The sequence below is a fragment of the Larimichthys crocea genome, chromosome XVI (genome assembly GCF_000972845.2).
Source record: "Larimichthys crocea isolate SSNF chromosome XVI, L_crocea_2.0, whole genome shotgun sequence".
Taxonomy (NCBI): domain Eukaryota; kingdom Metazoa; phylum Chordata; class Actinopteri; family Sciaenidae; genus Larimichthys; species Larimichthys crocea.
In genome coordinates this window covers 4,916,130-4,938,043 of record NC_040026.1, presented here as the reverse complement: position 1 = coordinate 4,938,043, position 21,914 = coordinate 4,916,130, and the positions used below count along the sequence as shown (strand labels likewise).

Here is a 21,914-nt window from a genome sequence, read left to right as displayed (position 1 = left end):
AGACTAAATTTGCTGTTTTAAAGAGCAACAAACTAGTTAGTTTAAGTTTGACAAAGCCTTACATAGCAGTCAAAGGGAGAAGAAGGTGGTGGTGAATGATTGGGTGAAACACAGGACTTTCATCCAGGAAAACTGGGATTTTGTCCGGTGTGAAACTGGAAAAAGTTTTCAGTGACCGTTTGGTTAGGGTTAAAAATAGATCATAGTTTGTGTTAATACTAAAATAATAAGTCACTGTTGACTTTTGGTTTCATACAGGACACAACCAGCAGCTTTCTGGCAAAAAAAACAACAGAAACAACGCAAGCAGATGTCGGAGAAGTAAAGAGCAAATCTAGGGTTACCATCTAAAAAAAAACAGTTGCAAAAAAAGTGAGGAAAGTGCCTGCTACTGCTCGTTAAGGCAGTTTAGACAGATTTCTAACTTTTGTGTGTGTGTGCATGTGTGAGTGTACATCTGTTTGTTTGTGTGTGTGTGTGTGTGTGTGTGTGTGTCTTCTACCTGTACACAGTCCAGCTTGTTGGGCGGGGCCATTTTCTTTGACACTCTTCACAAAGATGGTGTCCATTGGCTCTAAACGAGACCGCTGACAACCTGTTTAAACACACACACACACACACACACACACACACACACACACACCACACACACACACACATCCAGATTATGTGTATGCATTATTTATGTATTTTTGCCCTGAAATATCAAAAAGCAAAACAAAAAAAACAACCACACCCAAAGTTGAATAGGCTTCATCTACACAAGGAAACAAAATATAATAGATCCTAATGTACTGCAGAGACACTTAAGTGACGCCGATTCATCAGAACTAAATGTCTAAACATTTGCAGAGTGTGTGTCTGACAGAGTTAGCAGGAGCACTCACCTTTTCCAGTTGCATTTCCGTTCTCTTCATCCTGTGGGAGACACACAGAGCACGTGTTAGAGGAGAGGACGACCACAGGGGGGCGCTGCTCCACTTGCACCCCAGCCTGACTGACTCCAGCTGACTCTGCAGTTTGGGCCGGAGTTCAGCTGCCTGACCGAGTCTCTCAGTGTCTCATCGACTCCCTGTCGGGTTGACTGCCTGTCTGTCTGCCTATTTGCCTGTCTGTCTGTTTGACTGAGGCCTGCAGGCTGGATGTATCTGGAGGCTTTGATCCTTCGCTGAGTTAGCTCATTCCTGACCAGGACACACAAAGGGCTCTGCACACAGACTGAGGTCTGCTGCTACACAACACAAGCCTCTCTCCAGGCAAGAAGGATGTTACCACACTGTCTACAGTACTACAGTACCCATAAGTCAGTATGACGTACAGGTTAAATGCAACACCATAATGTATGTGTGTGTAAGAAACCAATCAACCTTGTCTGATGTGTGTTGGTTATTTTTACATACTCTGACATACATTTACACAATGATAAATGATGATGTCGTGTTAGCCTCTGTACTATTCTGATTTGGTTCTCTTTGAATCCTCTTAGTAGTTTGGGGTTTTATCCTTTAATTACGACTGTAATGAAACCCCTCCACATGCTGGGCGCTCAAATCCAGCGGGAACGCCTTCCTGACTTGTGTCTGAGCGTGAAGGCTCCAACAGAAGCCCATGGGTTCACATCACATCAGCCTGGCTTTATTTATATAGATTTCTCTCAATTTAGTGTCTTAAAATATTGTAGGGTTCTACCATGAGTGAAATGTTAAAAGTCTAATGTGATAATGTGTAAGAAAACTTTAACGTGCAACACATCATAACGAACATTGCAGCTTTTCTGAAGGAGTGAAAAAGTAGAAACACAACAGTGGTATCCTGAGATTTATCCAAAGCATCGCCGGAATGTGGGCTTACACTGAAAATAGAACTGGACCCCATAAATCACAAATATTTTGGCTGCTTTTAGTTTATTGCACATGTATCATAGGTATCATCATAACTGCAGTACAGAACTGGAGTTCACAGTACAGTAGAAGTTTAAAGGGATCCTCATCAAAGATCTCATCTCTCAGTACATTGTTATCAGCATCAAACACACAAGGCACAACGCAGCCAAGGCTGATGGGAATTCGTTTTTCAGGTATTTGGTCTTAAACCAAAATAAAATTTGATTAGTGACATTTGGTTTATTTGTTAAGTTAACTGATGGTTGCCAGATACCAACTCACCGAGGACATTAAAAATAATCCTCTGGCGACCATGATTGTCTGTACAAAATTCCATGGCTGGATATTCCATCTATCCAGTTCTTGCTGTTTCAGTCTGGACCAAAATGGACCAACTGACAACATGGCTACATTCACATTGGAGCTAAAAGTCTCGGGAAGAAACTTTGATTGTTAGAATTAAAACTCATGTCCAATATCATTTTGACCAGAGTCAAAGAGAATTTTAAAAAGATTTCATCCTCCTTCTATGTTTGTATGGAGGTGTATATTTTCTCTCTTTACTGGCTGCTTGAGCCACTTATACAGATTTACTGTGTCCAGACTAAAGTCCAGCACCAGCGAGCAGTCAGTCCACTGACCTTGAGGCTGTGGAGGGAGGACTCTGGTGGGTAGACGATGAAATGGCGCAGAGTGAAGCCGAAACCCTGTGAGTTCTTCTGGAGGAAAATAGTCCGTGGGCCTTGCCATGACATGCCCTCCACCTCACCCGACGACAGTGGCCGGCGCTTGTTCTCATTGGATGACACCATGCCATCTGTTCGCCCTTTAGCCTATCGAGAGAAGACAGAGATAATGTCAAGATCAACAACGCTCAGCTTACCCTTTCCTCTTGGTACGGCATGAACACTGACCAAACTTTACCATGTGAGTCTTAAAGTACATCTCAAGTATCATTTTGAAAGTTCTCCATCTAACTTGTGTGTGTGACTGTGGATTCATCCATTGTTAAATGCATATAAAGGAAGTGTGAGTGGGTGGATGTGGGCGTATGTGGTCCATTCACAGACGACTCTGCCCAGATCCGACCAGGACGGAATTCCACCAATGCCAGGAATTTCTCTGTGACTTCCTCTCTCTATCTAAAAAGGAAGCTCTACTTTGACCAACAACCTCACCTATAATCACATTTATTACCTGCAGCCAACAATAGCAGGCATAAAAATATATACAGTCTATAAATATCACTCACAGAACAACAGGAAAGTATTATGGCTACTAAACACCAATCTGGAAAACCCGATGAACAATAGACAAAGGTGGCTTCGCAGAGTGTGACTAAAAACATCCACTCTTTCTATAGGCTGAAGGAGGTGAGAATTGAGCCAGCGTTTCAAACCAACAGTGGATTCTACAACACTGAACAGAATTCAGCCTCTAATCCACATGATGTTTAACCTCAGTGATATCTCAAGCATGCCTGGAAACTATATTTATCTACACAGTGACGTTGATCTGAATAGTTTGAGGCGATTAAATAGGAAAGTAGCTGTTGAAGTCAACAATGTTAAGAAAGAGGATGGAGTCAGCTGATGTATGAACCACTGAAACAGCTGATTGCTGATCAGATGGTGTAAAGTGTAACTTCAAATCAAGACAATTCAGTTTGAATTACGTAGCACCAAATCTAAACAGAAGGTATCTCATGACTCTTTCCATACAGAGCAGGCTTGGGCCGTACTCTTATACTCTTATATTATTTACACAGACCCAACAATTCCCACCATGAGAAAAGACTTTAAATTGAAAGGAAAGACTTTAAGCAGAACCGGCTCATGGTGGACGAACAGATCTGCTGTGGCCGGTTGTGTTTAGAGAGGAAGAGGGGGAGAGAAGAGGCGCCCTGCCCTGTCCTTAAGTCCCAACAGAGTATTTAGATATGATATATGGCTATATGTTGTTGTTTTTTTGTATTACATAATTAGAAATTGGTCAATACTTATTATTACTTATTATAATTTATATAGAGTGGGTTCATTTCAGTGGATATTAGAACAGGCTTAAATTTTAAGATGCATTAATCTATCTTTGGCAAGAAAAACGAGGGTGACTGATGTCAGAGTTATAGCAAAAGTTGTGTTAGCAAACAGTTGCTGCGGATAAGGAACAACATCATTATTCTAGAACGATGTACTTTCCTATGAGCTAGCAGTCCGTTTAGTGCTCAGCAGGTAGAGTGCAGTGAATTTTTCACTGCAACTTCCTGCTGATTCTATAAAACTGGTTGCCGAGCAGTGAGACAAACAGTAAATGTGTCTGATGAGCTAAAAAGGGCTAAACAATCTTCAATACGTCATTTCATGTGACTCCTTTCACATTAAAGTCTTTCTATACACACAGTAGAAACTATTAGTCAGCAAGACTGAGGAAACCCTTGGATGGATCATCAAACTGTTCGTCATCTCTCATGGATTCTGAAAAAATGTACAGTATTTACCGGCATACACACTGACACACACAACTGTCATCAACACAGAAAGATGAAGAACATGAACACACACACATTCATAAAAAACAAAAAAATACTCAAACTCGACTCAGCCAGTTACAAAAACAACAGGAAGTCTGTTTCTTGAGACAGGAAGTGGATGGCTGAGCCCTTCAGAGGCGTGTTTTGGGGAAACCTTCGCCTCTAAGAATAGTTCCAAGGAGAGCAAGGAAGAGACACACACTTTCCACAGGAGGAAGTCAATGAGTTTATTCATGTTTCCACTTTATGGTCGAACAGTAACAACAATATATGAAGTCTTATTAAGTCAATGAAAGACGTGATAGTCTTTGCCTTAATATCTGTTGCAGGTTTCCAGCTGAATATAAACCTGCACCATGCTCATCAAATGAAATATTTTTCCATGTTTTTCACACCTTTTGTGTTTCCTCCTTGAAGGACCCACTTGTATAACTCTTGTTGCATAACACGCAGTATATCATCCTCACCATCAGGATTCACAAACAGAGAATAACCTCAGAGGATTCCTGCCCACTGACATTTTTTTTGTGTGTGGCTGTGGGTGTGTTGGAGAGTCGTGTTGTGCAAAGCCACAGAGCATGAAGTCATCATATCTGTGTGTGTGTGTGTGTGTGTGTGTGTGTGTGTGTGTGTGTGTGTGTGTGTGTGTGTGTGCGAGATAGCTACATTGTAGTGTTAGATTCCTCATCATGCGACATCTCTGCAGGTGACATTTCACACATCAGTGAATGCAAACATAGATGCTCTACATACTTGCCTCTCTCTCTCTCATACACACACACACACACACACACACACACACACACACACACTCACCTTACTCACCCGCCCACCCAAATGCCAACATGCCTGAGTGTGTTTTATTGGACAGAGTGATTTTTTTGCCAGCTCTCTCTGTGCCTCAGCTCTGAACTCGATGCAGCTCTGTGTACATTAACTGAACTCTGTAGTTTAACAGAATGAACACTGACATTCTCCTCATCTGAGTTCCTTTCATAAAATATTCTTATGCTGTAATGCTTCGTCCATTACAAATTAAATAATAAATAAATAAAAATGAAATAAAACATCCACAAAACAAAATGCAAAGAAAGAGCAATGAAAAAATGATAAATGGACTGTACTCTATTTCATATGTTTATAAAACATTTTTATTTCTACTTTTTATATCGTTTTCTATTTGTATAGATGTTAGCACAGGTTAACTTTCTAACACAGTTATATTTCTATGCAAATGTTTGATTCCTCTGCACATATTTCATTTTTATAGTTTAATTCCTCAGCACATTTTTAATTTCTCTGCACATATTTAATTTCTATGCAAATGTTTAATTTAGCTACTATCTATCTATCCATCTATCTATCTATCTATCCATCTATCTATCTATCTATCTATCTATCTATCCTTTCTAGTCTTCCGACCACTTAAAGTGCTTTTACACTGCATATCTCATTCACACATCCAGTGTATGAACTGCTCATCAGTATTAGGAGCTAATCATCCACATACATTCACACAATTTGGGGTTCAGTATCTTGCCTAATGACACTGCAGACTAGAGGAGCCAGAGATTGAACCACAATCATCTGATTAGTGGGTGACCTGCTCTATCCCCTCAAAAAGACCTTTATCTCATTTGACCTGGAGCAGCACCATGTAAACTGTTTTTTCATTGAAAACCGGAGGCTGTGGTTTCCTGAATTCAAAGTAGATTCCAGTTAGATATTTGATGATGTTTATTAGTTGTTTAGTTTCAGTGGAATCATGTATCATTCATAAAAGGAACAAACATTAATATAGTTGAACATTTGCACAATCATGTGTTTGACCTCTCCGTCTTACCGTAAGAGTCCTAACCTGATCCTGACCACTCTGCCTGATTGAGCAGCTCTTTCAGGAGAACAAGAGGTTTTTGTGCTAACTCAAATATAGCTCATCATTAACATGAGCAACTCACTCCATTTACTTTGTTTTCCCGTCTACTGCACTGCTTTTTGCTTTTTTGGCTTTTACTGTTTGAACTGCAGACCTTTACTGTTGGCTGTTGGAACGATCATGTGACCTTCAGACCGCAGCAGAATGAGCTGAACTGGGAGAGAACGAGTGACACAATGCAAAAAGACACACACATCTACCCCTGTAAACACAGAGCCGATAAAAGAAAGTGACACACTCTTTGTGGAAGAACACACACACACACAGTGTACACTCAAAGCTGGATTATTAAAACAGTCACTGTAAGAGCAGTGTGTGTTGGAAAAGGTGTGCTCCTTGATGCATACTTGAACAGATGATGTAAAAGCACAACCACACACACCCACATATATACACACACAAGGTTTTATATAAAGCATCATGAATGTGTCCGTAGAGAGGGCATCGGCCTTGTCTCACTTCCCCTCCACTAGTCAACAGGCCCCCTCAGTGCTACATTACATAACACCTACAAGAGGCACAGAGACATGGCACAACACACACACACACACACACACACACACACACACACACACACACACACATTTGAATGAATCAACACCAGGAAGTGCTGAATGGCAGCCTGGTAATCGTCATTCTGTTCCACTAACCCGACGCAGGTTAAAGTCACCCCTAAAGTTAATAGCACTGCCATCAACTTTGCCCCGCTGTGATAAAACCAGGACACCCAGATGGTCAAAGTAGGACAGGGGCGGTCAATAATGCACTGATCGGAGCAGACAGGAAAGGTTAAAGCAAGATGGCCGAGGAAGCATCCCTGGAGGACATACACCTGTCCACAGCGATCAGATCAGACAGGAGATGAGAAGGCTTCGAAATGACGACAGCCATGGCTGTTTTTAGAGCTGCAGTGAGTCCATACAGGGATGGACCGACGGACTCGATCCAAAACTAAACACTGCAGTCACGACAGTCACAACACAACATCACTGGCTACTGGAAGATATATGTTGACTTGTTTAAAGTGTAGTTTTACTCAAGTGATGTGTATAGTACTTGAGTCAGGGAAATGAGCAAACATGTATAGAGGCAGATAATTCAATTAAATACAAATGGTTTGTTTTTAATGGCTTATGCCATTGACTCTATATACAGTATATTTGACATGACAGCTCCCCCAAAGTGAAGCCAAACCATCAGGATCACCTGATGACAACCTGTTGCTCGTGGTGACATATCCAGTATTACTAACTCTGTACTTTCCTTTAGCTCATTGTATTGTATCTGTATCACTGTGGTTCAGTCAAACAATCTACTGTACTGTAGACCAGTGGTTCTCAACTGGTCTGGCTTCGGGACCCACCATCACCCCTAAAGGACAAGCCGTGACCCAAATTGAGGAAAATTTTCAACTTCTCAAATTTATTTAATGAAAAGATGGTGCAGTTTGAACCTGAGACAGTATTCCAACACAGTGCAATGCAAAACGCAATGCTAAAGAGGGAAATATTAACAATTAGCTGCATTTTAATGAAATAACAAAAAGTGCATCTTAAGAACACAAGGTAATACAACAGACTTAACAGACTCAAAAGTGCTTTCATGCAAACATGAAATAAAAAAAACAAAAAAACTACTGAGAAGTAGTTTAAAAAAGACTGAAAGTAGTCACTCACCGAATCTTACAGCCAAACACTGAACTATGTGAAATGATTCAGTGTCTTGAGTAGCTGCTTTTATCTACAAACTCTAAATAAATTAAACAAAAAGTGATATTCAAAAAGATTCAAGTATACAAAATTAACTTTTCTTCTGATTACATATACTTATCAGTAGGTAAATACTGAAAAACATGAAGAAAATTAAGCAGCACTCACTTCAACCTTAGGTGTAACACTGAATTGAATTTGGAATTTGGAGGAATTAATGGGAGAACTGGGGATGTGTTTTGCTCCTGACAAGAGTATCAAAGTCTGGAGTTATAGTAGACAAGGCAACTCTGAGGTCATGTTCAATGTCCAGTCTATTTCTGTGTTTAGTCTTCAGCTGAACCAGAGCTGAGAAGCCACACTCACAGAGATAGGTAGTGCTGAATGGTAGGAGGATTTTTACTGCTCGAGTGGCAAGGGAAGGGTACTCGCTCATCACATTGCTGCACCAGAACTGGGAGAGGCTTACCTCCGTGAATGTCTTTCTCAGCGTGCAGTCACATGACAGCTGCACCAGCTGACTCTCTTCGTTGCTTGGCAACGTGACGCTTTCTACGTTGAATCCAAAGGGGTCACGTATCCAGTCATCATCCCTCTGTGTCTCGGGAAAGTAGTCATTAAACCGCTCCAGAAGTTTATTCAGATGTGTCGTGATTGTTTTCTCCATTACATTTTTCCTGCCATGTCCAGTTGCTGTCCCTCATGACAGGCATTGGGGAACATGTCAAATCGTTTTTTAGAAACATGACTAGCCCACACGGAGATCTTTTTTTTGAAAGCATTGATTTTGTCATATTGTTCAAAAATGTTGTTCCCCCTCCCCTGCATAGACACATTTAATGTGTTTAACTGTTCGAACACATCAGTGAGGTAAGCAACGTGTGCGAGCCACACACTGTTGCTAAACAGGTCTGCAAGAGGCGACTTGTTCTGGGCAAGAAAGGCTGCAATTTCACTTCGTAGTTCATAAAAACGGGACAGTACCTTTCCCCTCGAAAGCCAGCGTACTTCGGCATGATACAACACCTGTACATGCTCACTACCAAGATCTTGGCACAGTTTTTGAAAACATTGGGTGTTCTTCGTTTAATGTAGTTTACCACTTGGACGACACCTTTTAATGTTCCATGAAGCACTGGTACCATATCCTTTGCTGCCAGGGCCTCTCGATGCAAAAAACAATGGTTCCAAGTTGCATTCGGAGCTTTCTCAAGTATTCTCCTCACGACCCCCGAGTGTTTTCCTGTCATACAGGCAGCGCCATCAGTTGTGATACCGACGCACAGGTCCCAGCTTAGGCCCACTGAACTCAAATACAAGTCCACGGAGCTGAAAATGTCCTCTGCAGTCGTAGTAGTAGGGACAGGGCCGGTCCTATCTATGGGCAATGTGGGCGGCCGCCCAGGGCGCATTCTCCGTGGGGGGCGCACGAACGCCCGAAAAAGCAAAAAACCTCGGTAATTTTCGATACCGCTCATTAAGTTAGCGGAGCGGGCGCCCCGGGAGCGGGGTGTTGACAAGGCAGAGGGGGGCGTCGGACAGACCGTTGGGGGCGCACGCATCCCTGGGCGCACGGCGCATCCAGGGGCGCACCGGCGGCCGTTAGGGCGCACGAGAAAATGTTCGCCTCGGGGGGGGGGGGGTTCGCCCAGGGCGCAAATGTGGCCAGGACCGGCGCTGTAGATTCATCCATTTGTAATGCAAGATGACCACTTTCATTGATTCGAGCTGTGGTCTGTTGTTTAATGTCATCCGACATGTCTTCACATCGCCTGTTTATAGTGTCATTTGACAACGGTATAGTTTTCAGCTTATCCGCTGCGGATTGATCCAACACCTCTCTCACCATGTCCATGGCTGCAGGCAAGATAAGGTCCTTTGCAATGGTGTGGGGCTTTTTTAACTTAGCAATACGATGTGCCACCCGGTAAGATGCACGGAGTGCCTGTTCTTGCTTCGAGCATGAAGAAGTAAGACACTTTTGTGATGACCTCAGGTCTTGAAGTCGTCTTCGAAAGTACTCAACAGGTTTATCTTTGAGAGAAGGATGTTTTGTTTCCAAGTGCCGCTTCAGTTTTGACGGCCTCATGCTTTCTTGTTCCAGAACCTCGGTGCACAAAACACACTGAGGTTTTTTCCCTCTTTTGTCCTCAATGTAAGAAAACCCATATTTCATGTAGTCGGTGTTATACTGGCGTTTCGACATGTTAAATTAGCTTTTGAAAACAAACGTTGTGGGTCTTCTTCTATGCAGTGAAATGGTGGGTGTCTATTAACATTACAAGGCTTTATCGCCACCTACTGTGGCGATTGTGAATAGACGGCACTCCGCGGCATAAAAAATCCACTTCAAAATAAAAGCACAGGATTTTGTTCTTAACATTTTTTTCCCAGGCAAAGGCCCGAGACCCACTGAGAACGGGACCCACCAGTTGAGAATCACTGCTGTAGACTACATAACTGCTGAACAAGCTTTCACTATTCAGAGGAAGTGCCTCTATTAGCAAAATTATACCATTACAAATTGTTTCCAAAAATCATTCATCAGTCCAAAATTAGCCTGACCCAAGAGATGTAGTATTGGTACAGGTAGTATAGGTATTGGTTTATCTGACATAACCTCAGTATCTAGGGCCCTACAACATCGCAATGAAAACTTAACTGTCACAATTCTTGCCCCTTTTGTCTCATCTGACAACTTCTATGGCATTTTTGTGACGTTGACCACAGAGGACTAACAGTTGGTGCAGCTAGCTGAACAGTCAGTCCATGGTACCCTTCCCAAACACCTGAACCCCACACAGGTCATGAAACAATAAAGAATTTGTTATGATTCAAGTAGTAAAGTAAAGTCAAAAGACGAATGTAAAAGTACTGTGTAGACTAGGGGTGGGCGATATATCGAATATACTCGATATATCGCGGCTTGTTCTACGTGAGATGTATGAAATGACTATATCGCGACCATCGAGTACTTGACCATCGAGTCACGTAAATGTTTTAAGCCGTCAGATTTTAATTCTCCGGAGTTTTGCCTGTGTCACTCCTGGTGCTGCTCACAGCACGCAGCACACTGCCCCGCCCACCCAGAAAAATCCCCTGCGCGCATGCGTACTGTTTGTATCAAGAGAGGAGAGAAGTGAAGAGCCCGAGCGAGTTAATTGAAGATGGAGACGGACGACTTGGTTCCGAAGAAAAGCAACTGCGGTCACGCCAGCCGTCTCTCGTTTTCGCGTGGTCACGTCAGCTGCTCCAATATTTTCAAGTGCGCCCTTATTGCCGACTTTATGGCAAAAACTTTGAGAAAACTGGGAAAGTCAGCGCGAGCTTACTGCAGCGTGTGGACACTTCCGGTTTTCAAAATAAGACGTAGGTGTTAAATGTATTAAAGGTTTATTTATAAAATATGAAGAATGGTTAAAATGTGATTTAAAAAAGCGTGTCTCATAAGCCAAGTATGATCCTGCACTGCTTCAGTGCTCATATGTACATTATGAAATATATTAAAAATTCATATAAAATTTGACAAGTGTTAAAATGCTATAAAAAGAGGTGTGTCTCATACAGCAAGTGTAAATCTACTGTTCTACATTGATTCTGAGCAATTACAATGCTATCAAGGTAATAATGACATTATTATTTATTAGAAATAAACAATACAAAACAACAACAACAAAAATATCGAGATATATATCGTGTATCGCGATATAGCTTAAAAATATCGAGATATTGGTTACAGGCCATATCGTGCAGCCCTAGTGTAGACCCTCAAAAATCTATTAAATGCCACATTTCATTTAGTATTTAATTTCAAGTGGATTATTGTTGATCCGATACATCCAGTAATTTAGTTGTATAAAAATATTTTCTTCATTAGTCTGGCTTTAAACTCAGCTCAAGAGTTTTTGATTTTTTTCAATCCTGTCAAAACAATACAAAAATGTAATAGTACTAAATAATGGTTAGAAAGATCAGCTCCAAAGTTTCAGCCCCAAACTACTGTTTCTCGTCTTACCCAGGACAAGCGATGGCGCTGTATGACCCTCCGGGAGCCCCGTCTTCTTGGTGATGTGATGGGGGTCGGCCGCGGTGAGGCGCGAGGTGAAATACCCCTTAAGACTGCCAGCCAGATACAGCGGGGTTCAGCGTCGCTACAGTCCACCCCGACAGAACACTGAAATTTCCACTCATGGCCCGACGGAGCTGGTGCAACACCCGACACCCTCAGCATAGCACCTCCACATTCGTATGCACATGTACTGTCTGTCACACACCAGAGGTCTCAAGGCTTCACACCCCACGACTGAGATATGTGGTCACCTCCACACGATTTCTCTCAATGGTCAATACATCGCGGCCAAAAGTGACAATCGAGGATAAATCAGTGGAAAACACTCAAGTCTACCACTCGAGAATCACAATCAACACAATGGATGCAAAACATCAAGTCTTTAATGAGTCCAATTGTAGTCCTTGGATCTGCCTTGGATTTAGCTTCATCACTTATGTATATCTTCCTTTGGGTAACTCACTGGATTATGTTTCACAGCCAAGCCACAGTCAAGCCATGATGATTCTCTTCAAAAGCCAAGGATCATTTGTCATATTTTGTCCAGTTTTCTACAATGTTTTTCGAGCCAGTCCTCATTTTTTAACCAATCGGTGTTTGACTTTGTCCTTGTTCTTTGAAATTTTAGATGGATTTCGGTGAACATAACAACCGTTAAACAAATCTTGACCTTTTACTGCTATCTTTCACCTTTTATTTAGTCCAGCTCACAGTTCTAGATGAAGAATTCTTGGGCTTCAACACCATCCTTGTGTTTTGAATGTAAAACGGTGTAAGTCCCGGAGTAACTACAGTGGCAACATGAGCTGTCAGCCTTCTCAAACTTAAACTAGTCCCCTTCAAAGCTTTCATAGTTCCCATGACAGAAAAAACACGCTCATGTCACTGATGTAGTGGTTAGTTGCTGCTCTGAGATTTTGGCTTAAACTGAGTGCTCCTCTTTGGATTTCAGAAGTGAATCCACCATCCAAGACCAGTTGAATTCCGTTCCTGGACCAGTTGAGCTCAGAAGGTAGTTTAGTTGTCAGACCAGATTTTAAAACTGGATACAATCCCATGCTGCTGCTGCTAAGAGATCCAGTGTGTCTCCCTTCATGCTGGCACTATAGTGCAGCATTGGCTCTTTATTGCTGTCTAAGTATAGTCCTCCCTCCTCTCAACCCTGCCATGCCTCTCTCTCTTTTCATTCTCTCCCTTTCCCTTGGGTCTATTTGCTGACATCCACACACTCTCTCTCTCTCTCAGTCACATTCCTCTCATCCCTTTGCTTCACAGTCCAGCTCATTGGTAGAGCAGAAAACGATGTTACTCTCTCTCTCTCTCTCTCTCTCTGTCTCCTCCTTTAAGACTCACATGATGATGCTGCTGTTGGTATCCACGGTACTTATTTGATCGATTATCAAGCAAAAAATGCCAAAGATTCTCTGCTTCCAGCCTTTGAAATGTGGGAGGATCTGCTGCACAGTGATATGTTTGGTTGGACACAACAAGCTATTTAAAGATGTCATCTTCTGGGAACTCTTAGCTACAATACCAGGGCCAGTGTGGGTTCATGTATAGTGCCTAAAGTGAACAATGTAGCTAGAGGCTATTTTTCACAGTGTGGAGCAGCCTTCAATTAAACATAAGGCTGAAAAACAAAAAGTCAGCTCAGTGCTGACTTTTTGAGCTAATAATCTGTTTTTGTTGTATTGCTGAGAATATTTATTATTTTGTATACATTTCTGTTTTCATTCAAGATTCTGTTCAGTTTTATGTTAAATGCTATATGTCGAAATAAATCGAACCAATTCATCGATGAAATGAGAAAATAATTAACTAATCAGGAGGAAAAGTTCAACAAACTGATCATGATGTTCTTGTCTTACCCTAAAACACTCCTCTGGTCATTAATGTCATTGATTGTTAGCAGCAGTCAGATGTGTGTACAGTAATGGAGAATTAGAGTAAATGAACACGTGCAAAGTATGAGTGTCTGAGAGAGTAAAACATTACAACCAAACTGTCGACTAGAATAAATGCCTGTGCTTCTTGAATAACAATGTGTGTGTGTGTGTGTGTGTGTGTGTGTGTGTCCATCCTCTTCTAGCCCTCCACAGCAGCTCGAGCGGTGCTGTCAGTCCCTCTGTCCTTTTTTTACTGACACCTGAGAGCAGCTAAAACGACAGACAGCGAGAGAAAGAGGGGACGAAGATGAAGAGAGATAAAGAGACGCTAAAAGAGGCTGACGTCCATGCAAACATTATCCAGCAGCCTCTGCATCTCTCATCTGTCCTCCTCTGGCCTCTCCTCATTCTCTCTTCTCTTTTTTATTTATTTTCCTTTACATTTTAACCCATCCTCTTCCTGAACAAACTCAAACCGAACAAACTCCTGTCAGCGTTATTCTGTGTGAGGGTTGGATTGATGAAAGTATTATGACCAATCTGTGCACTGTGCACTTATCACAGCGTGTTCAGGACTAGGGATGGGCGACATGGACTAAAAAATTGATCACGATAATTTCTGGTATTTATCACGGTAACGATAAAAACAACGATAAATAAACACCAATTCAGCCTAATCTTTTTGACTATAAATCTATCACCAAAATAATAATAAAGGCTAGGGGAGCTGGTGGTGGGCGTGTCTATACACGCTGAATGTAACCGCTGTGAAACAATGAGGAAATAACTTTTTATATCTCTGATTAATAACAGATTTATCGAGGCCGGTGCTCGCTCGCTGTTATTGCTCTCTCTCTCTCTAATCATGGGACACAAATCAAATTAAACTTCTTCGTGTCATTATATTTTGCGGCCTAAATTGCGAGTTGGACTCAGATTTAGAAGCTGGTACATGAAATAAACAAAGTGAGAACACACACACACAGGTAGATGATCAGAGTTTAGTCTGTGAATCCACCTGGATAGTCTCTGCTTCAGAGGCATTTCAGGCTGTCTGTGGAGGTTCGAGCGAGTCTCCGGAGCGTCCGGAGTGTGAGGAAAGAGCTCCTCGCTGCCCGGTGTATCTGCTCTGCCTTCTGCCATGTTTGTCAATATGCGTGTTGGGTTGTGAGTGTGTCACGCACATACATGCATCATCAGTGGGAATTTATCGTTTTTATCGTGGAATGACATATTCTTACCATGGGGAATGTTTTTGATGATATATCGTAAACGATGACATATCGCACATTCCTATTCAGGACTCATAATCATGGAGGAGTGGAGCCAGAACAAAAATAACCTAATGTGATGTGTGAGTCAGAGGAGAATATGCATCTGTTCTGCCCTGATTCTTTATGCTTTGGCTCTGTTAGGTCGCCACGGCAGCTCAAGGCGAGCACTGCTGGTATGAGCTCGATCGACCACGTGACGGCTGCGAGGAGAATTCTCTGACTCGCTCTTCAGTTTATAGTATGCAAACACAAAGTAAAAACAACACATTTATTCAAATCTATCACTTAATCATTCCCCATGCTATAAACAGAGTTTATCATGTAAATCGTGTAATGATTGACAGCTGAGGCCAGCTTGTTATTGAGTGGGCTGGGTGTGTAGAGTCTGTGGCTTAAACCATTTCCCATAACTAGAGCTTTAAAATATCAATATTAGGATCGGCCTCCATCCAGTAGTGATCAGGTTACACATATGACCCTAACTGTATCAGTTGTGGTGAGTTCCGATACAGGTTTACTAACAGCAGGGTAGAAAGAGATAGAAACCTGTTCTTAAAACTGCATCAGGCGACTTTATATACTTTGAATACACTTTCATTTCTTTGTAATGAAAATTGGAAAACAAAGTCATCACACTGTGTCCTTGTAAAAGGAAATAAACACAATATCTTGTTGATATCTTCCAGCCTTAAACTCACTGAGATATGTATCTCTGTTTTGGTGTCATTGTCCACCCTTATCCAGATCCAGAACTCAGCCACTTCACTTCAAATCAAATCAAATCAAATCAATTTTATTTGTATAGCCCAAAGTCACAAAGTACATTTGCCTCGGAGGGCTTTACAATCTGTACAGGGAGTGACACCCTCTGTCCTTAGACCCTCGGTTCGAGTGAGGAAAAACTTGCCCACAAAAACCTTTAACAGGGAAAAAAGGTGGAAGAAACCTCAGGAAGAGCCACAGAGGAGGGATCCCTCTCCCAGGACGGACAGACGTGCAATGGATGTCACGTGTACAGGACAAATCAACACAAACATATTGTACATATTGTAATTCAGTAAGTTGTAAACTCATAACTCTTCTGCAGTTGGGGTCAAGTGAGTGTTAAGTTTAGAGAGAATGAGAAGTGAGGATAGAGAGAGAATGAGAAGGAAGATGGACAAAGCAGAATAATGTAAATAAAGAGCTGTCAGACAGAATCTCAGTCTGAAAGAGAAGACACAGACAGAGAGAGGGAGCAAGGACTCAGTCAGACAAAGAAGAGAGAGAGGAACACAGAGAGGGAAGGAGATGATGCCTGTAGGGCAGAGAGCAAAGACAAAATCACATTACTTAAGTAACAAGTGATTTAAAAACTATTAAAGGGGAAAATCAACCAAGATTAAGGTCCTGTCGAAGTCCTGGACACTCAACTCTTATTTATAATCAACACATACATTTTTACATTCAGTTCTTTTGAATAAGACACTGCAACCTCTGAACAACACCACACACAGGACAGAAACAGAAATCCAAGCACAGAGCAAGAGCTGTGACACTGGTCCACAGATACGATTCACTGACTACAGTGGAACAACGGGAATTACAAATGTGTGTTTTACAGGTCAAAAGTAATGTCTCCACATGTTAATAAGTGATTCTAGTAAAAATATCACTGCTTTATGTGAGAACAATAACTGGTTACACAAACCATGGTGTTACTTCCCCCCCAAATGGTTGGCTGCATCCTCACTTCCGTCTCAAATCATCAGTTTCCTCTCCTGAGAAAGATCAGGAAGCCAAACAGTGCTCATGTCCAACAGCGTGAAGACAACTGTTCTTGCATTTTTGATCAAACCAGTACCAACACTTTCATTTTAACATCTCCAACTTTCAAATACTTTTTTTTTTACTTATTTGTCTGGAATATTTTCAGATACCAAGAATAAAAACTGAAGGATAAAGCGTCAAACTAATATTGAAACTTAGCATAATTAACACTTAGCACATTAACATCTTGCACTGATACTCATTCAACAGCACAAATCAGAATGCTAAAGAAGAACAACACACACACACACAGACTCAGCAGATACACAGAGGCGATTCCACTTTGCAGACACAAGGGGGCAGCACTGCATTATAATCTATGGAAGAAATGAAGCACATTCAAAATCCCATTCACACAGTGAATCTGTTTATCATTAATAATCATGTTTTTAACTCTTACTGCTTTTACTCACAAGCAAAAGCTCCATTTGAAGCCATGATCAAACTATACTGTCATCTCTCTAATAGCTTTACATTTTATCCAGACACTCCTACAATGATCTTCCGTTCATAGATCAAGCATTTACACCATACCATATTCATATTACCCTTGATATAATAATACATTCAGCAGCTGTGGTGATATACTGTATATGGGTCACATATTGTAAGGTGAAAGCGTACATGTTTCGATGCAGAAACATCTTCCTGATGTCTGTCACACTGAATAAAGTAACCTGTATGTGAGAAATGTGTACAGTTCACTGACCAAGATATGCAAACTGAGCAGGATGAGGCATGAATGAGTTTAAAAGCAGGACACGTGCACTCGTAATCTCTGGTGTGTCTGATGAATGCGGAGAAAAAGTCACTAATTGACCTATTTTTAGTCGACTGTGAAAATCGTTTGGAGCTAAAAATAACTATACGTTCTTTTTTTTTTAACTTGAGATACAACTGCTGTCACCAGTCTGCTCTGAATAGCATCCATCTAAACACTCACATGCATATATTCAGTGTATTGTCTCTGTATTTAGAGCAGCGTGACTTGTTGACATTCTGAAGGTTATCCGGTGACCTCATGAGGTCAAAAGAGATGATGTCATCCTTACATTGGGATTAAAAACACCAAAACTGTAACTGAGGTTTTCATATAACACTGATACAATGTTCAGCATTGTCTGGTTGGATGCATATTTTGCCTTTCGCTGTCCCTGTTTTTAGATGTTTAAAAGTGGTTGCCAGTGATGGAAACCAAAGGCCAAGAACCGGTTGCCAATTTCTCAACAAGGTTGCCATTGCCAACCTGGCAACCATTACTGTCAAGCTCTGGCTCGCACTGTATGCTGTTGAAGGCAGAACCACAACAACAGAGAGGATCAGTATTTGATCAGCTTTATTTTACCCAATGCTGATCAGCCCATAATGGATCCTTAGATCTTTGGTGTCAAAGAACTCAGTCAGTGATGCTGAAAGTGACTTACTATCATCTATGAATGAAAAAAACCCCTCTGGTTTGGATGACCCAACATGAACAGCAGTCAGTGACACTACCCTGGGACATTCTGTAACCACAGACATTGTTGTGTCCTGAGAACAGACCTGCTCTGAGATCAGCTTGGTCGAGTTAGCCCGCAGCAGACACTGTATCTTTACTGTGGACTAGTACTGGCCACAGACCAGCCCTGCTAGATGTATAAGACCATTGTTCTACGTTAGACAGTGGCTCTGTGTGCCTGAGGAGGCAACGGGACAAAACAGTTTGGGTGTTTGTGTTTCAAAGAACACAGCACCATAAGAAAGGAAGGAAACAACAGCAGAGGATACCACACAGACAGACACATTGATAACACGGCTTCTGTAGCATCATTGTTCCATACCATAAAGTAGTCTGACATACTGTAAGGTATGTCTCTGACTGAAAAACAAGCATTTTTGTGGGGGGAAACCTCCAACACCAAGTAGATCATGTGACATGGAATGCTTTCAAAGAAAGATTGTCCCAAACTGTGTAGTGATTATCATGGCTCACCCTCAGTGACGGCAGGTTTTTCAGAAATGGCAATGGGATTGTGTGAATGGGTGATGAATCCATCGCTGGTTGGTTTTGTTTGGGCTATTATTGTCATTTTAATTTAGAAGAATAAGTGAGAGCAGCTGCTCAGTGTCAGACTCCTTCAATGACATAACACAGTAGGACAAAGAGGCCGGGGCTGGCTGGAAGACTTATCTTATAGCTATAGTCCCTTCCAGCACCTTTGTCTGACACATATGAAGATAATTGCCAGGAAAATGAATTCCCAGATGAATGGTCCAGCATCAAAGAAATGATTAAGTCCTTGGATTTTATTTAGTTTGAAACAGCTGCTAAATTACAGCTTCCAGTGGAATTAAACAATGTCAGTTTTAATAACTAATTATGTCGCAGGGTTCTTTATGTTCCAAAAACAACAGAATGTGATCCAGGAGATCACACTCAGGGCCAACAGTAGTGGTCTCTGGACAAGAGACTTGATGACCACTAGAAATAGGGATGGGAGTTGAGGACTGGTTCCAGTTGAGTCTGATCCATCAGAACTGTATGCCTCAGTGCTTTCATCACTGTAAGTGTGTGTTTTTTTTTGACAACTGCACATTTCAAAACAATGACGTCAACCTCATGAGTCTATTCTGATGGAAACTCGCAACAAAAAGAAGTCATGGTGGAGAGGAAACAGTCCAAACCATGGCTTCATTTCACAAGGAAAGGTGACAACACTGCTGTTGTAATGTCAAGGATGGAGACACCAGATGACGCATCTTCCTCCACATGTGTTTAAATTCCAGAAATGTTGTGTAATTGACACTCTGTGCTTGAGTGCTACTGCTTACTATACCAACCAAGCAGCACATCTACAGAGGGTTAATATCATATGTTATCATTACATTAGCACAACACAGGCTGGCTTAGCAGATTTCTTTGATTGAGAAAACCTGAATGAAACTGTAGAAATATTCATCTTAGTCATTTGCAGTTGCTACAACTAAGTACAACTCTATTTGCCCACATACTTTTTTCCACACAGAAAATTGATCATAAATCAATAAGGGAATCGATAGAGAACCTGACCAATAAACAGAATCAATAATGGGCACTGACATCAATAAAATCGTATCAGTTCTCATCCCTAACCAGAAATAGACATCAGCTGTCTGTGAACAGCAAAGCATCCACTGTGAAGAGGTCAAAGGTCATTAACATGGAGTCAGTGTACGGCTGGAGAAAGATTAAGAAGGGTGTTCATATCTGACACCACAGACTCTGAACAGAGACGGAGTCACCACCTCCTGACAGAAGCTCCAGACTTGTAGTCAAAAGCTCTGAAAGCCAGTAAGTGGAGCTTTGAGCATAGACTGGACTTCCATATACGTGTTGAGATTTGGTGAAAGTGTGAAGTTCTTCAAGAAAATAACTATTAAACATCATCACTGTTTAAATGAGCTGATTAAATGCTGTATGTGTGCTGTATCATTATCACTATCTTATCTAGATTGCTGTTGTTCAGGGCCCACACATATATGAAGATAAATAGAGCGCTGAGCTCTAAGGGCAGTTCACATGCTTTGTTTTGAATCTGGTTGGCTGCATTATTGAGTATGCCTGAAAGAGCACACTATTTACCGTGCTTATTATTATTATTATTATTACTACGCCCTTTTTTTTGGCTTGCTACTCCTCTTGCAGTTTTTGGCGCACATAGAAAAACATGCATGGAATCGACAGCTATGACTTTGCGGTTTGCCGATAAATCACCAAAAACCACGCCAAAAAACATGAATGGGTGTGTATTGGAAGAATGTTCGAGAGCTAGAGTGTGTGACATTATCGCTAGAGTGGAGAAGGAGAGAAAAATTAATTGAAAAATAAATTTGTGAACTGCGATCGAGGCTGCAAATGTCACTCTACAGACATGATTACAACTCAAAACGTAGGAAAATTCGAGGTCGTCACACTGATAATTTTTATAGTTTTGGGGTCACACACAAAGATGCGCCAGCTACACACATCTACTGCCCAATCTGCTCCCATGTTAATTTGAGAAGAGAAATTTCCAAAAGGAGCAGGGAGCACCTGTGCTTTCTCTAACTCCCGAGGCCAAAGTTTATACAATTTTCGCCCGAAAATCGGCAAGGCGAGGAGGATGCTGATGGTCATTTCGGCTTTTGGTTTGCGGCACACCTTTTTTGGCATTTTTGGCCACCTTCGAGGGGCTTCATTTAGAGATTTTCTCTGTGTCTCAGGGGAGTGACAGTGTCCGTGCGACACCTGTGCCTAATTACTCTGGCCTGCAGCTGACGCTGGTTGCTTGGCAACCTCAAGCCTGCCTTTGACTAACTTTTTTGAAGTCTCTGTATGATATCAATGACTATCAAGACTACATTTTCAATGTCGGCCATTTTATCCATCACTCTCGTAGACACAAACACAGACACATAGATAGAGAGACAGACACACACACACACACACACACACATGCATACACAAACACACACACAGACAAGACAAAAGTCTTTCAAAATAAGAGTCCCTTCAAAATAAAAGACTTTGTAAATCTCTCTCATTAACAGATGGGCGGCTGTGGCTGGGAGGTAGCGCGGGTCATCCACTAATCAGAAGAACGGCAGATCCAGTCTGCATGTCGAAGTGTCCTTGGGCAAGATACTGAACCCCAAATTGCTCCTGAAGGCTGTGCCATCAGTGTGTGAATGTGTATGAATGGTTAGCTACTCAAACTGATGAGCAGTTGGCACCTTGCATGGCAGCTAATGCTATCAGTGTATGAATGTGTGTGAATAGGTGAATGAGATATGTACTGTAAAGAGCTTTGAGCGGTCGGA

At 41.6% G+C, this 21,914-nt stretch overlaps 1 protein-coding gene across 7 annotated transcripts in view; it reads right to left on the bottom strand.

The window, feature by feature from the left end:
- The window catches only part of LOC104935191 (rho GTPase-activating protein 23), a 64,146-nt gene that overhangs the window by 14,562 nt on the left and 27,670 nt on the right, over positions 1–21,914 (bottom strand). For 2 of the 7 annotated variants that reach the window (XM_019271340.2, XM_019271341.2), the window contains exons 1-4: positions 12,074–12,595; positions 2,525–2,716; positions 888–918; positions 503–595 (exon numbers count right to left, since the gene is read on the bottom strand). In XM_019271340.2, coding sequence (XP_019126885.1) covers positions 503–595; positions 888–918; positions 2,525–2,716; positions 12,074–12,289 — 532 coding nt within the window. In that variant the 5' untranslated portion in view covers positions 12,290–12,595. Of the gene's footprint in view, positions 1–502; positions 596–887; positions 919–2,524; positions 2,717–2,807; positions 2,953–12,073; positions 13,372–21,914 lie in introns of those variants that run through there. The other 5 variants (XM_019271346.2, XM_019271344.2, XM_019271347.2 and 2 more) reach the window with 4 other exon arrangements.